General features: G+C 38.3%; 1 protein-coding gene and 4 non-coding genes across 7 annotated transcripts in view; all 5 read right to left on the bottom strand.

Annotated features, from left to right (window-relative positions):
• LOC131960413 (ELKS/Rab6-interacting/CAST family member 1-like) overlaps positions 1-13128 on the bottom strand; it is a 164998-nt gene that overhangs the window by 18355 nt on the left and 133515 nt on the right. For all 3 annotated transcript variants that reach the window (XM_059325627.1, XM_059325628.1, XM_059325629.1), the window contains one exon: positions 3019-3204. In XM_059325627.1, the coding sequence (XP_059181610.1) occupies positions 3019-3204 (186 nt within the window). The remainder of the gene's footprint in view (positions 1-3018; positions 3205-13128) is intronic.
• On the bottom strand, positions 9073-9145 carry trnak-cuu (transfer RNA lysine (anticodon CUU)). Its single transcript has one exon. It is a non-coding gene; the product is annotated as a tRNA-Lys (tRNA).
• trnak-cuu (transfer RNA lysine (anticodon CUU)) lies at positions 11024-11096 on the bottom strand. Its single transcript has one exon. It is a non-coding gene; the product is annotated as a tRNA-Lys (tRNA).
• trnak-cuu (transfer RNA lysine (anticodon CUU)) lies at positions 11460-11532 on the bottom strand. Its single transcript has one exon. It is a non-coding gene; the product is annotated as a tRNA-Lys (tRNA).
• Positions 12138-12210, bottom strand: trnak-cuu (transfer RNA lysine (anticodon CUU)). Its single transcript has one exon. It is a non-coding gene; the product is annotated as a tRNA-Lys (tRNA).

The raw sequence follows: 13128 nt of genomic DNA, 5'->3' as shown, positions 1-13128 counted from the left end.
GCCAGGGTGATGGTGACACATGATGAAGGAAAACGAGAAACGCGGGCCCGAATGAAAGACAAGCAGTGTGTGTGTCTGCGATTGTGTGTAGGCAGGGTCGGGGTCTAACGCAGACACATGGCGCCGAGTGCCACTGCCTGGTGGGTTTGGACCGAGAGAGGCAAAAAGATTCAAACTGTGATGTTGTTACGGGAAACATCTCTCCGAAAACAGAGAGGAAAAAATAACTGCTTGCATTTTAAAAAACTCACGAGCGCTTGCACACCTACGCTGACAGGCAGCGTGTGAGATGGTGAGAGTGAGAGGTAATGGTGATTGAGGCACTTTAGAGGAAAAATAAAGGGAGAGATGAATGGTCTTCCTTAGGCGAAAGAGAAAAAAAACAAGGGCCTGAGGAAAGAAAAAGTAAAGAGAGTGATGGCAGAAGAGATGAAGAAGATAAAAGAAGGCAATGAAAGAGAAGTGGAATTTTTCACCCAAAAGCCCAAAACTTCAAGAATAAAGGAGTTGTCGGAGTTTCTCTGCAAGAATTGTAATGAACTTTTTACCCACAAAACTTTGACTAAACAGACGAACATTTAAAAAATTAAATAAAATGAAACAACTCTTCTGTGATTGTCATTAAAATAGTCTCAAGTAGTTGGTTAAACATAACAATTATAAATTGCACAATTGAATCCAATTCCTGAAGACATATTCTCTTTTTTTTCTCTCTTGCTCAATCTCTTCTTCTTCTACTGTTTACTGACAGATTAGCCTACAGCAATACATCACACTGCCATCTTCTGACCAAAGTAAGTTCATGCAGCTTTGTTTATTTGCTCTAAACCAGTTGATGGAAATGTCCCTAATTCAATTTGACTTTAATGGAAACACGGCTACTGTGGTGGCACTTAACCGTGTTAACCCCACAGTTTCATTCAAAACAGGAAACAAGACCTATTGGCTGTGATCCACCTTAAATACACAGCCCAAACATGAAAACTGATCAACAAAAGTCACTATGATTTAAACAGACACATCACAATCTCAAACGAAAAGTAATAGATGCATTTTGGAACATAAAACAGCAAAAGTGAAATTACTCCACTACAAGTAAAAGTCCTGCATTCATGCTTACTTAAGAAAAAGTACAAAAGTATGAGCATCAAAATGTACTTAAAGTATCAAAAGGAAAAGTACTCATGCAGAATGGACCCACTCAGATTGTTTTTTATATTCCAATATATTATTGGATTGTTATTTTTTATGTTTTTATGTAAGCAGTGTTTACTTTTCTTTCTTTTCATGTTAAATATTGACCTGAAAAGTAACTCAGGCTGTCGGCTAAATGTAGTGGAGTAAAAAGTACAGTATTTGCCTCTAAAATGAACTGAAGTAAAAGTATAAAATTACATAAAATGGAAATACTCACATACCTCAAAATTGTACCTAAGTCCAGTACTTGAGTAAATGTACTTAGTTACATTCCACCACTGATATATATGTATGGCCAATATACAGAAATCAGATTTTTTTTAATCCCTCAGTATCGACACTGGCCCCAAAAACCCAGTATCAGTCGGCCTCTAGTAGATTTGTTGCAACTGCTTTATACTATGCAATACTAATACAGAAAACACAGAGAATAAAATGTACAGAAGGCAACTAAACAGTTGAAAACACTGTAGCACGTCTTGAGAATGTTTAGCAGTAATGTAAAGTAAAAGTGATTTGTGGTAAATTGGTTAGAATGCTCTTTCAGAGATCTTGTTTCCCTCAGTTGTAAATTTGGCGTTGGATGTGGCCCTGAGCACAGTTTGCTTTAAATGTTTTCAATATTTTCAAACGTTTTTATAAATATAAGGTATGGATGAAATACTGCAGGGTAGTTAGCTGGTCGTCTCGAAGCATTCAATCTTGTTAGATAAGCTTTCACAGCAGCCCACATGATTCGTTTTAATCTAGAGTAAGTTTTTCTTTAAAAAAACTGTGGCTCCGCAGCCTCTGGACCGCAGATTACTGTCTGCATTCAGGCTGATGATGAAAAATACGTACAGTAATTGTGTGTCCGTGAAAGTCACCCGGACAATTTCTCCGTGCCTTTAATGTGCATGGTGATTAAATGACAACCTAATTCAGCATATTCAGAGTTTATTTAAAGTGACACCATGCTATGCTGCGCCATATCTGAAGCACTCATGCTAAACAGAGACATTTCCCAGCATTAGGACATACAATAGGGCTTTCATGAGGACTGTAGGAAACTAGTCGTGCTGTACCCTAACCACACACTCTGTCACATTGCTCTGTGAGAATGTGTGTGTCTAGAGTTACCGGTTTTCAATGTATACCACATGTAGTGACCGTGTATCGCCTGATATGTTTTCAATATGGAGGAAAAAGACAAGAGAGACAGAGAAATAGAGGCACAGGGGAGCCAGAGACAGACACAGGATTTCTTAAATTTAATAACATACTGTTTATATACAACTAGGCGAGAAGGCAACCTTTCTCCAGCTTCCCCTAAGCCTCACCTTTCCTTTCTTTATCCTCATTTCCCTCCTCTTTGCTCTCCTCCCACTCTCAGATGACAACTCTTTCGACAGTTAAATAATAAATATGCTCTTCTCTCTCCCCTCTCTGCTCCGTATATGAACCAAACCCTCCTCCTGCTGCCAAAAGCTCCAAGCAGAGTTTACTCCCAGTGAAATAAAACGTCTGAAACAGCATTTGTTCCGCAGCCAGCAGCTTGTCGTCAGGTGACCCGCTGGAGTAAATCTTTTCAATAATGTCAAAGGCAGCGCCAAAAACCTGCCAGGGCAACCAGTGTGTGCCCCCCCCACCCACACACACACACACATCCACACAGTAACAGCGAGAACAATAACACAAACACGTCATCACGTCACACAAGCAACCGCACAGGAACACACACACTCAGTGGCTGATTTTAGGAAATGATGAATTGGGAGCGAAAAAATGTCCACACTTTATTTCACATTCTCGCAACGCACAAACGACTGACACATGTCTCACCTGTTCCTGCGTCATGCTGTGCAGCTGCGTATGCCAGGAGGCGGAGTCAGAGCGGCGATAGGCCGGGGGCGGGGCGAAGTCCTGCAGTATGATTGGGTCTCGCTCCTGACACAGTGAGGTCAGGTGGCTGATGTACAGCTTCAGTTTACTGCGATTCTGATTTAGATCCAGGAGAGGAGAGAGAATCTGGAGGAGGAAGGGGAAAGAATTAGAGGGATTATTTTTTAATTTTGTACAAAATACAATGACCAAAAAAGGTCACTACTAACCATAATAACAGTTTAAAGAACACAAACATACAGAAAGTTACCAGAGAGACACAAAGAGAAAGAGGTGGTTTGAAAGCGGTGAATGCTGCGAGTTATCTGCCTTATTTTATTCTTAGATAATCATTAATTATAATATATGGAAGGTTTCAGTCACAGATCTTCTTCAGGCAGAACAGTAAGAGAGAATAAAAGAACACTCAGGTGCATATAGATGCATTTAATCCCAATGCAAAACAACTGCTTCTTTGTATGAATGATTGGCTGAAATCTTCTGTTCACTACTACCTGTATAACACTCATTCAATAGTTTACTCTGAGCAGTAAATTGAGATTTTCCACGCTTCTGAATCATCATCATAAAAGTAACATGTACAGCAAATATAGTTTATTATATAGGAAACAGGGAGTGATTTTGGGCGTCTCTTAGCCTGGTCAGCAGAGCACAGTTACTGAGACTAAACATGAGAACAGGGCTGATTCTACTACTGATGGATGGATGGATGGATGGATGGATGGATAGATGGATAGATGGATAGATAGCTAGATAGATAGATACTTTATTTATTCGGAGGGAAATTCAAGCATCCAGTTGCAGCATTCAAACATACATAGAACATACACTATACATACATTAAAAATAAAAGTAAATTTAACCTATAAATAATTAACCTATGATAAATCTGACTTTAAAATCTTGGCTAAAATATTAAATATGTGCAGAGAAATTGGACTATTGGACTATTACTCTCCTTGTAGCTCTTAAATGTGATTTTTAAATTCCTTTTTATCATTTTTTATAGAACTCTGTGCACTGGTCTCTAATTGTTAAATTGCTTTCGTCTTTATTTGTCTATGAATTTGTGTTCGTCGGGACTCTTTGGTCAGTGGTTTCAGAGCAAAAAAGGTGACAGACCCAACACACACAATTGTAAAGTCTGCTGCACTTTTAATAATCTATATTTTTTAACTTTCATTTTATAAATTGAGCGCTTTTAGATATGTTTTTAATATGTTAATTTTTATGTTCGATCAATGTGTAGCACTTGGTGCCCGTAACTTCTTTGTTGTAAAGCTCTTTGTGCTGCATTTCATGTATAAAATGTGCTATATAAATAAATCATTTTTTTCTATGGTTTTTATGGTCTATACATCTTCTTTCTTATTATCAGCTTGTCAATCATCTGTGTACGACTCTGAACAGACAAGTTTGATTGAGTGATTGAAACATATAGGCTGAAAACAGACATGGAAATGGAGAGATGATGGAGGACGGGATGTTGTAAAAAAGTCACAAAAAGTGAAAAAGAAACCCAAATACTGTGAGAAAGTCAAGCTTTGTCTGATTACTCAAGAACCTCGGGTTAAATGCAGTGAGTCAGTGATCAGATTTCCCCACAAGCATATTTCTTCTATATTTTATTTGGGGAACCTGTTGACTGATGTAAAAGCTGCTGCCTTAAAATATATTTTAAAATAACCCTTTAAGACACACGATGAAACATATACTTAGCTGTGTTTTTCTGTGTCTTCTAACTAATCTGATTCCCACGTTTAACGGCAACATTTGCTCCACTGTGGCCATGACTAATGTATGTGTGTGTGTGTGTGAGTGTGGGAATAAGGGTCAGACAAGCTGAACAGCTACACACATTTTGGAGGTACAAGACAAGACCCCCCAAGAGACACACACACACACTGATAAGATACACACACTGTCTCCTTGGGGAAACGGAGGATTTAAGTGCAGAGGAAGCATGTTAAGAGGGCTGTTAGTGCGTGTGTGTGTGTGTATGCATGCTCATCATCACTCAGCAAACACACACACACACACACACACACACACACACACACACACACACAATATATATATATACAGTACAGGCCAAAAGTTTGGACACACCTTCTCATTCAATGCGTTTCCTTTATTTTCATGACTATTTACATTGTAGATTCATCAAAACTATTAATGAACACATGTGGAATTATGTACTTAACATAAAAGTGTGAAATAATTGAAAACAAGTCTTATATTCTAGTAAGCAAAGGGTGGCTACTTTGAGGAATCTAAAATACAAGACATGTTTTCAGTTATTTCACACTTTTTTGTCAAGTACATAATTCCATATGTGTTCATAGTTTTGATGCCTTCAGTGAGAATCTACAATGTAAATAGTCATGAAAATAAAGAAAAACCAAACTTTTGGCCTGTACTGTGTATATATATGTATATATATGTATATATATATATATATATGTGTATATATATATATATATATATATATATGGGACACATGATGGTTTCTCATTGCATGCATGTTGTATTTAAAGTGACTGATTTGCTATAAAACTGTGATTTTGGGACATAATGATAATATCTGAACATAGCGTGAAATAAAATAAAAAACAACATTCATTATTTAATAACTTCATGTGTTTGAGCATCCTGGCAAACAAATGAAAGAACGGGATGTGGGTGTTTTTTTGGAGGAGCAAAAAAAAAATCTCTTTGCACGCTCTTCTGCAGCAGCATGGCTGCAGCAATGAAAGCTGACAGTAAATCAAAGTAACTGTCACTTCTGATTCTGAGTCCTAATTTACTGCAAACACAACAACACACGCACACAAACCAGGAGGATTTCATTGTTTTGTTTTCTGCTGGATTATCTCCATTGGTGTGTTCATGAGTAGCCACCTTCTTGGCTTACAACACTCACACAGACACTGCATATAAATTATTGTATGGATTTTGAGTTAATAGTTTAAATGCAATGATTTGTAGCCAACAGACTGTAGAAAAAGCAGTGCTATGATGCAGGGACTTTGATCAATGCAAATCCAGATCCCACTGTTCTGAATTCATGAAATAAATGTTTTTTCCCTCAGATTTTATGCATATGGTGGTGTGTTCTTTATATTATGACAGTTTTCCTAAAATTAGATTTTTTTTTAAATGCCTTGCTTACAGTATTGTAATCATTTGCAATGTACAACCCAGATTCCAAAATAGTTGGGATGTTGCAAGTAAATACAACACAGTGCAATCATACACTAATCATTTTTTGACATATATTCAACTGAAAACTGTACAAAGACAATATAATTTATGTTCATACTGATAAACTATATTCAAAATATACTCTCATTCTGAATTTCAAAGATTTCTCCTCATTCACTGAATCTTTTAATGATGTTTTGCAGGATTATAGATGATAAAATCCCCAGATTTCTTGCAATTATGCATTGAGAAACATTGTTGTTTAATTGTTGGATTATTTGCCCACAGTTTTCCAAAAAGTGGTGAACCTCATCCCATCCTCCTTGCTTGATGCTCCTTACATACCCAATCATGAAACTAAACTATAACCTCTTATCAGTTACGTAACATTTTGGAGTCCCTGATCACGCCGCTATGATTAAATCACATGACTTCTTCGTGACGTCAAGGTGTAAAAAGTGTCGTGCCCTGCATCAACTTCCCTCTAAAGTACTGTCTTGAAACGCCATGCCAGTTTTTGTTTGATGATAATAGATGAGATAAAGCCAAATATATTCAGTACAAAAATATAGAACTACATGTTATTCTCATTTTACATCTTATATGTTACATTTGTAACCTTTGTTCACATATGCAACATTTAAATTATTAATTGAGCATGATTTAGTTTTGAAAGTAAAAAAAAAAATTCAATCTAAAATCATTTTATGTTTTTGTGTGGGGTTTTTTGTTCAAAATTGTCTTAAAAGGTGAGTTTATGCTGTAAAAATGATACCAAAAAGATTAAAAAATGGACAAAATAGCCCAAAACTCCCGGTCCCAACTTTTTTTTTAAATGTCTTGCTGACATCACATTCAGAATAAGCATGTATTTACAAAAATCTATAAAGTTGATAAAGTCATACATTAAATATATTGTCTTGTCAAAAAAAGCTAGCTAATTATTCTGTATTCTGTATTCTGTATTCTGTTTTATTAAGTTTTACTTGGGGTTGTAATGAATCGTAAGCCCTGTATCATGATACGTCTTGTACCTCTTGCCAATACAACCCTGTTATATAAAGCGTGAGTGCACATACCCATAAAGTACATGCAGAAACACACACACACACACACACACACACACACACACACTCACACACACACACACGCACACACACACACACACACACACACACACACACACACACACACACACACACACACACACATACGCACACTCCACCGGGGTCGTTATCAAAGGTGTAAATAGCTCCAGTTACAGTATTTTCCAGTAAGGACCTGCCAGTAGGTTACAGTCCATTACAAAATACATTACTGAACATTTACCTGCGGAGCACAGAGAAGGAAAGAGAAGCAAAGAGAAAATGATGGAGCTAAAAGCTGCAGGGATCCTACACATTCTGCATTTCAAAACACCTCTGTCGCCGTATATGTTATGATGTATGCTGACGGCGGCAGCGCAACAAGGACGCTCTCTCCAAGACTGTTGTGTAATACACCAACATGTGAACACATCTCTTAATATCTGGCTCCAGTGCTTTAAAAACAGACTCAACATATGTGCAACAGCTGTTCCCTCACACTTTCTAATCCAGACTTTTCTGTCAGAAAGCTTTAAAAAAATGACTGACCACAGTTTCCAGACCTGCAGTAAAGCTCCGTGGATCAAATGCAAGACAAATGAGAAACAGACAGAAAGAATGGAAGGAATGATGGCGATATAAGGAAGACATTTAGAGAGAATTAACACCAGTGTTTTCTTTTCCTTTCTCAAGAAATTGCAATGATTAACAGAAACTAATATGCAGAAATAAGCCAAAATTTATCCCAGTAATAATAATGTGAAATATGAACAAAACACCGACCTCTGAAAGTCTTAGCAGGTCTTTAAGTCTTTGGATTTACAGATTTTATTAAGGCGTATGTGCCTACATGTTTTTATGGTATTACACAAGCCGCAATGGTCAACGTTGTTGCAGTGTGTGTGTGTGTGTGTGTGTGTCTTTAAGGAGTCCACAGTGTTTTCAAATGTCTTACTGTACTATGAAACAATCCCAGAGGAGACATCATTTTATACGGCACTGTGTGTGTATGTGTGTGTCAGAGTGTGTGTGTGTTTGTGCCTCTTTATTAGCCTCCCATGCCTGCCTACCAGACTCGTACTGTTCTATGAAACTACTCCAAAGAGAGACATTCAGCTCGCCTCACTCTCTGGCCACACTTTTAAAAACCTTCCACATTATACAATGTGATCGGGATTTTTCTTTCTCCACAGAACCCTCTGAGACACACACACACACACACACACACACACACACACACACACCATGTTGTGATGTGACTCGACTCAACACTTGGTTCATAATCTCTTTCCAGAACCAAACACATACCTGCAAAGCTTCATAACCAATACTGAGGTAATCAATTTCCAACTGCTTCACTACAGGGTTTAGAGCTAATGTCCAACAGATCAGATTTTTAGTAAACTGTACTATTTCATGAGAGTAGCAGCCAGAAAATTGCGATACAAAGGCATTTCTCAACTCCATCAGTTTCCTCTGAAATCTGCATGTAGGGCTGGGCAACATAGCCAAAATGTTCTATCATGATAGAGGTAATGTCATATCTTGATAAGGATTGATATATATATATAAATCATGATGTCCAACCAAGACATGAAGGGAAAGGGATTTAGTGAGTGGGCACCTCTTAACACACTTCCATACAGGTATGCACTCATTAACACTCACATCAGCTGTCTTCCAAGTCCACAGTACAAAACTACCACGCCCAACGTGGGGCTCGAACCCACGACCCTGAGATTAAGAGTCTCATGCTCTACCGACTGAGCTAGCCGGGCGGTGCATGCTAAAATAAAGGCTCCAATTTCGAGGCTGCACAAACTCCCATGCTCTAGGATTGTTCAGATTTCTTGGTCTAACTTTACAGTAAAAAGGCTCAGATTTCCAAGCTGCTTGAACTCTCATGAGAAGAGAACATTCTGGCATTTCTCACTATACTTCCCTCACACGAACAGAAGAAAAAGGAGACTATAGAAGGTCATACGTCCTCTTCTTAAAAAATCCTACATGTGCTCCGTATCAACTTTTTAAACTGTACTTGTTGATGCTGGATAACAGCAATAACCACAAATGTTGTTGGTTTATGTGACAGTGGACACTTGAGCCTGTCTGTGTCCATCCATCATCAGTCTAACAGTACTGTACTGTATATTTAGGCCAGCAATAACTTTCTTATATCTTCCACTATATCCAGCACATAAAGTAGTGGACTACTATTTCATGCCAGACGACAAGTACAAATAAAAAAGCATTTTTAAACACCAATGGTTACCTCTGAAATCTGAATAATATGGCTAGGCAACATGGCCAAAATCGTATATTACGATACAGGTGTATAGCTGGGTGGCGAAGCAATGTGAAAACACCCTTAACTGAATCAGTCAGCAAACTATTTTGAAAAGTCATAAATTGTTTGAGTCACTCGTTGAGCCAAACAGTTGCTAGTTCTAGGTGCTTTTCTCTGTTTTATCATTGAAGACAATACAACAAAAACAGACAATGTGCAAAATCAGTGGAGTTCCCCTTTAAGGCTTTTTTTTACCTCACTGTTGTGGGCTGAAGGAACTTGGATATAGTTTCATATATCAAGTATTTATTCTGTTTTCTTGAATCACAAAAGAGAAAATGTTCTTATGATTGTATTCTGTCAAGTACGTTATGAATAATTTTATCAATAATTAAAACATCAGCAGCAACGTCATGTCAAAATTAAATATTTTTGTTGCCTCGGTGGACTTTTATACAGATCAACTTTGAGAGTTTGACTTGACAAGTCAAAGCTTTGCATCGTTAATCATGAAGTTATTCTAAAATATTGAAAACCCCCACATACCAAACCATTCACACCTCTTCCCTGTCTTTTTTCACTGATGCATCCAATCCCACTGAAGACCATTAAAAATGGAAAGCACCATAAAAGGTTCCTCAACAATGCTCGGTGTGTGTTAAGAGTGCTCTCCTGTTTTCCAGTTGTTCCTGAAGCATTTCATTCTCTGACTGCAGCGCAGAATTCCCTTATTGAAAGAGACACAATCACTCACTGTTCTGATGTAATGCACTATGGTGAATTACCTGCTTTACACACTGAAGAGAAGTGTGTGTGTGTGTGTTCGTGTGTGAAACTGCTCATGAAGACAGAACGAAAAAGAGACTGGCTGGCCTGCCTCTCTCAGCAGGGAGGTGCTACCGCTAATTAATAACTAGGGTCAAACTTAGATCCGCTGGTGAACCTTTGGGCTTTTAGCATCCCAATGGGAAATCCCACTGGAGGAACTGAGCTGCGCTAAAAGCAGCATGTGCTACTCATATGTTGCCTCCACTGTCCTGTAAGTACTAGATTAAACCAAATGCTGCCTTTTTAATAATGTGAGACCAAACATGAAATATACTTTCAGCATTACATGCAGCAAAAGTTAAAGTACCTTCAAGATTTGAAATGTTTTTTTCTATTCACTATTAGATATGTTGAGATTGATTTATAGCACATATGCATAAGCCAACACATTTTACTCTGTGTCTATCCATCACAAGTCCAACATGTCCAGGGGAAGTGATTTGATGAGTGGGCACCTATCTTGACTTAGTAACACTCCACAGTAGGAAGTACCCTATAACATGCACATCTTAGTTGTTTAAGTCACAGCTCAAAACTCCTGCGCCCAACGTGGGGCTCGAACCCACGACCCTGAGATTAAGAGTCTCATGCTCTACCGACTGAGCTAGCCGGGCTGCGTGTCTGGAAATAAAAGGCTCCAATTTTGGGGCTGCACAAACTCCCATGCACGAGGCATGTTCAGATTTCTTGGTCTAACGTTACAGTAAAAAGGCTCAGATTCCCAAGCTGCTTGAACTCTCACGAGCAGGGAACACTCTGGGATTTCTGACTGTGTGTTGACAGACTTCAGCCAGTCCATGTCTATTCATTCATATTCATACACAAGATTGAAATCTACTGTTATGATCGATTTGTAGCAGTGCGAACACAGGATTATTGGATCACGCCCAACCTCTCTGATATGTCTAACACAGTTGAGTGTATTCTATTACATGCTCATCTCAGATGCCTACCAAATCCACAGTCCAAAACTCTGACGCCCAACGTGGGGCTCGAACCCACGACCCTGAGATTAAGAGTCTCATGCTCTACCGACTGAGCTAGCCGGGCTACACAAGATAAAGAAATAGGTTGTGGGTTCGAGCCCCACCTTGCCTAGATGGTTCTTTGTGCTAATGTCAAGTCATAGAAGAAGTGAAATTGCTTTAGAAATAATTCAGTCTATGTTAGAACTATTTCTAAAACAAGCGTTGTGTTTTCTGCAGCACAATTTATACAAATCAGGTTTCCATCTAGAAAAATAGTTAATGCACTAAACGGGAGATGGAAATTAATTTTCTAAATAAATTCTGACGTAGCGAACATGCAACTATTTTTGTTGTTGTTTTTTCTCTCTCGCAATCTCTACTTCTCCAACTGTTTACTGACAGATTAGCCTACAGCTATACATTACACTGCCATCGTCTGGCTAAAGTACGCCTATGCAGCATTGTGTATTTGCTCTAAACGTCCCTAATTTGCATTTTCTTAAATGCAACATCTTAAGATTTTGCTTCAAACTTAATGGATGGGTTTATGTGAGAACACTTAAGTCTGTGTCAAACAGACTTCAGGGAAAGTGATTTGGTGAGTGGACATCTTTCTGTTGAGTGTGCCACATTTTCCATCATAGGGTGTACACTATAAGACACCAAGTCAACAGTCCAAAACTCCTGCGCCCAACGTGGGGCTCGAACCCACGACCCTGAGATTAAGAGTCTCATGCTCTACCGACTGAGCTAGCCGGGCTACTTTGCAAAAATAAAAGGCTCCACTCTCGGGCCTGCGTAAACTCCCATGGGCTGAGATGTCTCAGTCTAACTTTACAGTAAAAAGGCTCAGATTTCCAACTCTCATGAGCAGGGAACACTCAGTGATTTCTGACAATACTTCCCTCATACCAACAGAAGATAAAGAGGAGATAAAGAAGACTATAGTAGGTCATACGTCCTCTTCTAATGAAATCTTATATGTGCTGTGTATCAACTTTTTAAATTGCAACAACCACAAATGTTGTTGGTTTATGTGACAGTGGACACTTGAGCCTGTCTGTGTCCATCCATCATCAGTCTAACCGTACTGTACAGTATATTTTGGTAAGCAATAGCTTTCTTAAATCTTCCACCATATCCAGCACATAAAATAGGTTCAGCTGTGAGATTATCATGTCATGAATGAAGATAAAGACTGACATGAAGCATCCAGTAAGAAAACAGAGGCTCAGTAACAAAGAGGCACATGTAGAAAATTATACAATCTTAGAAACGACAGAGATGAAGGCAAAATATGAGAAAAAAATAAGCACGTGTCCAGAGAAATCATCAAAGGCTTAGAAAAAAAAAGTATGGGGAAGAAAATTTCACATCAGAAGAAGAAGATGAACCAAAGGATGAGGTGAGAAAGCACAAAATTCAAGGGTTGATTCAAAAGTTTTCCTTGTTGAGTAATGAAAGGACGCGAGAAAATCAATGTGGTCACTCACATGAGAAAATGAGAAATGATGAGGAGGAAAAGTAAAGTTTCAAGAGTAAATGTTGATGAAAGAATGGAAGAAATGAGCACGACAAAAAACACATGATGAAAGAGGTTAAATGAGAGAGTCACACCAGAACTAAACCACAAACTCATGGATGACACAAAACCAAAGGAAGACGGAAGACGAATGAT

The sequence above is a fragment of the Centropristis striata genome, chromosome 22, assembly GCF_030273125.1.
Source record: "Centropristis striata isolate RG_2023a ecotype Rhode Island chromosome 22, C.striata_1.0, whole genome shotgun sequence".
NCBI lineage: Eukaryota > Metazoa > Chordata > Actinopteri > Perciformes > Serranidae > Centropristis > Centropristis striata.
Note: the sequence above shows the minus strand (reverse complement) of the source record. Positions and strands in the feature narration are given on the sequence as shown.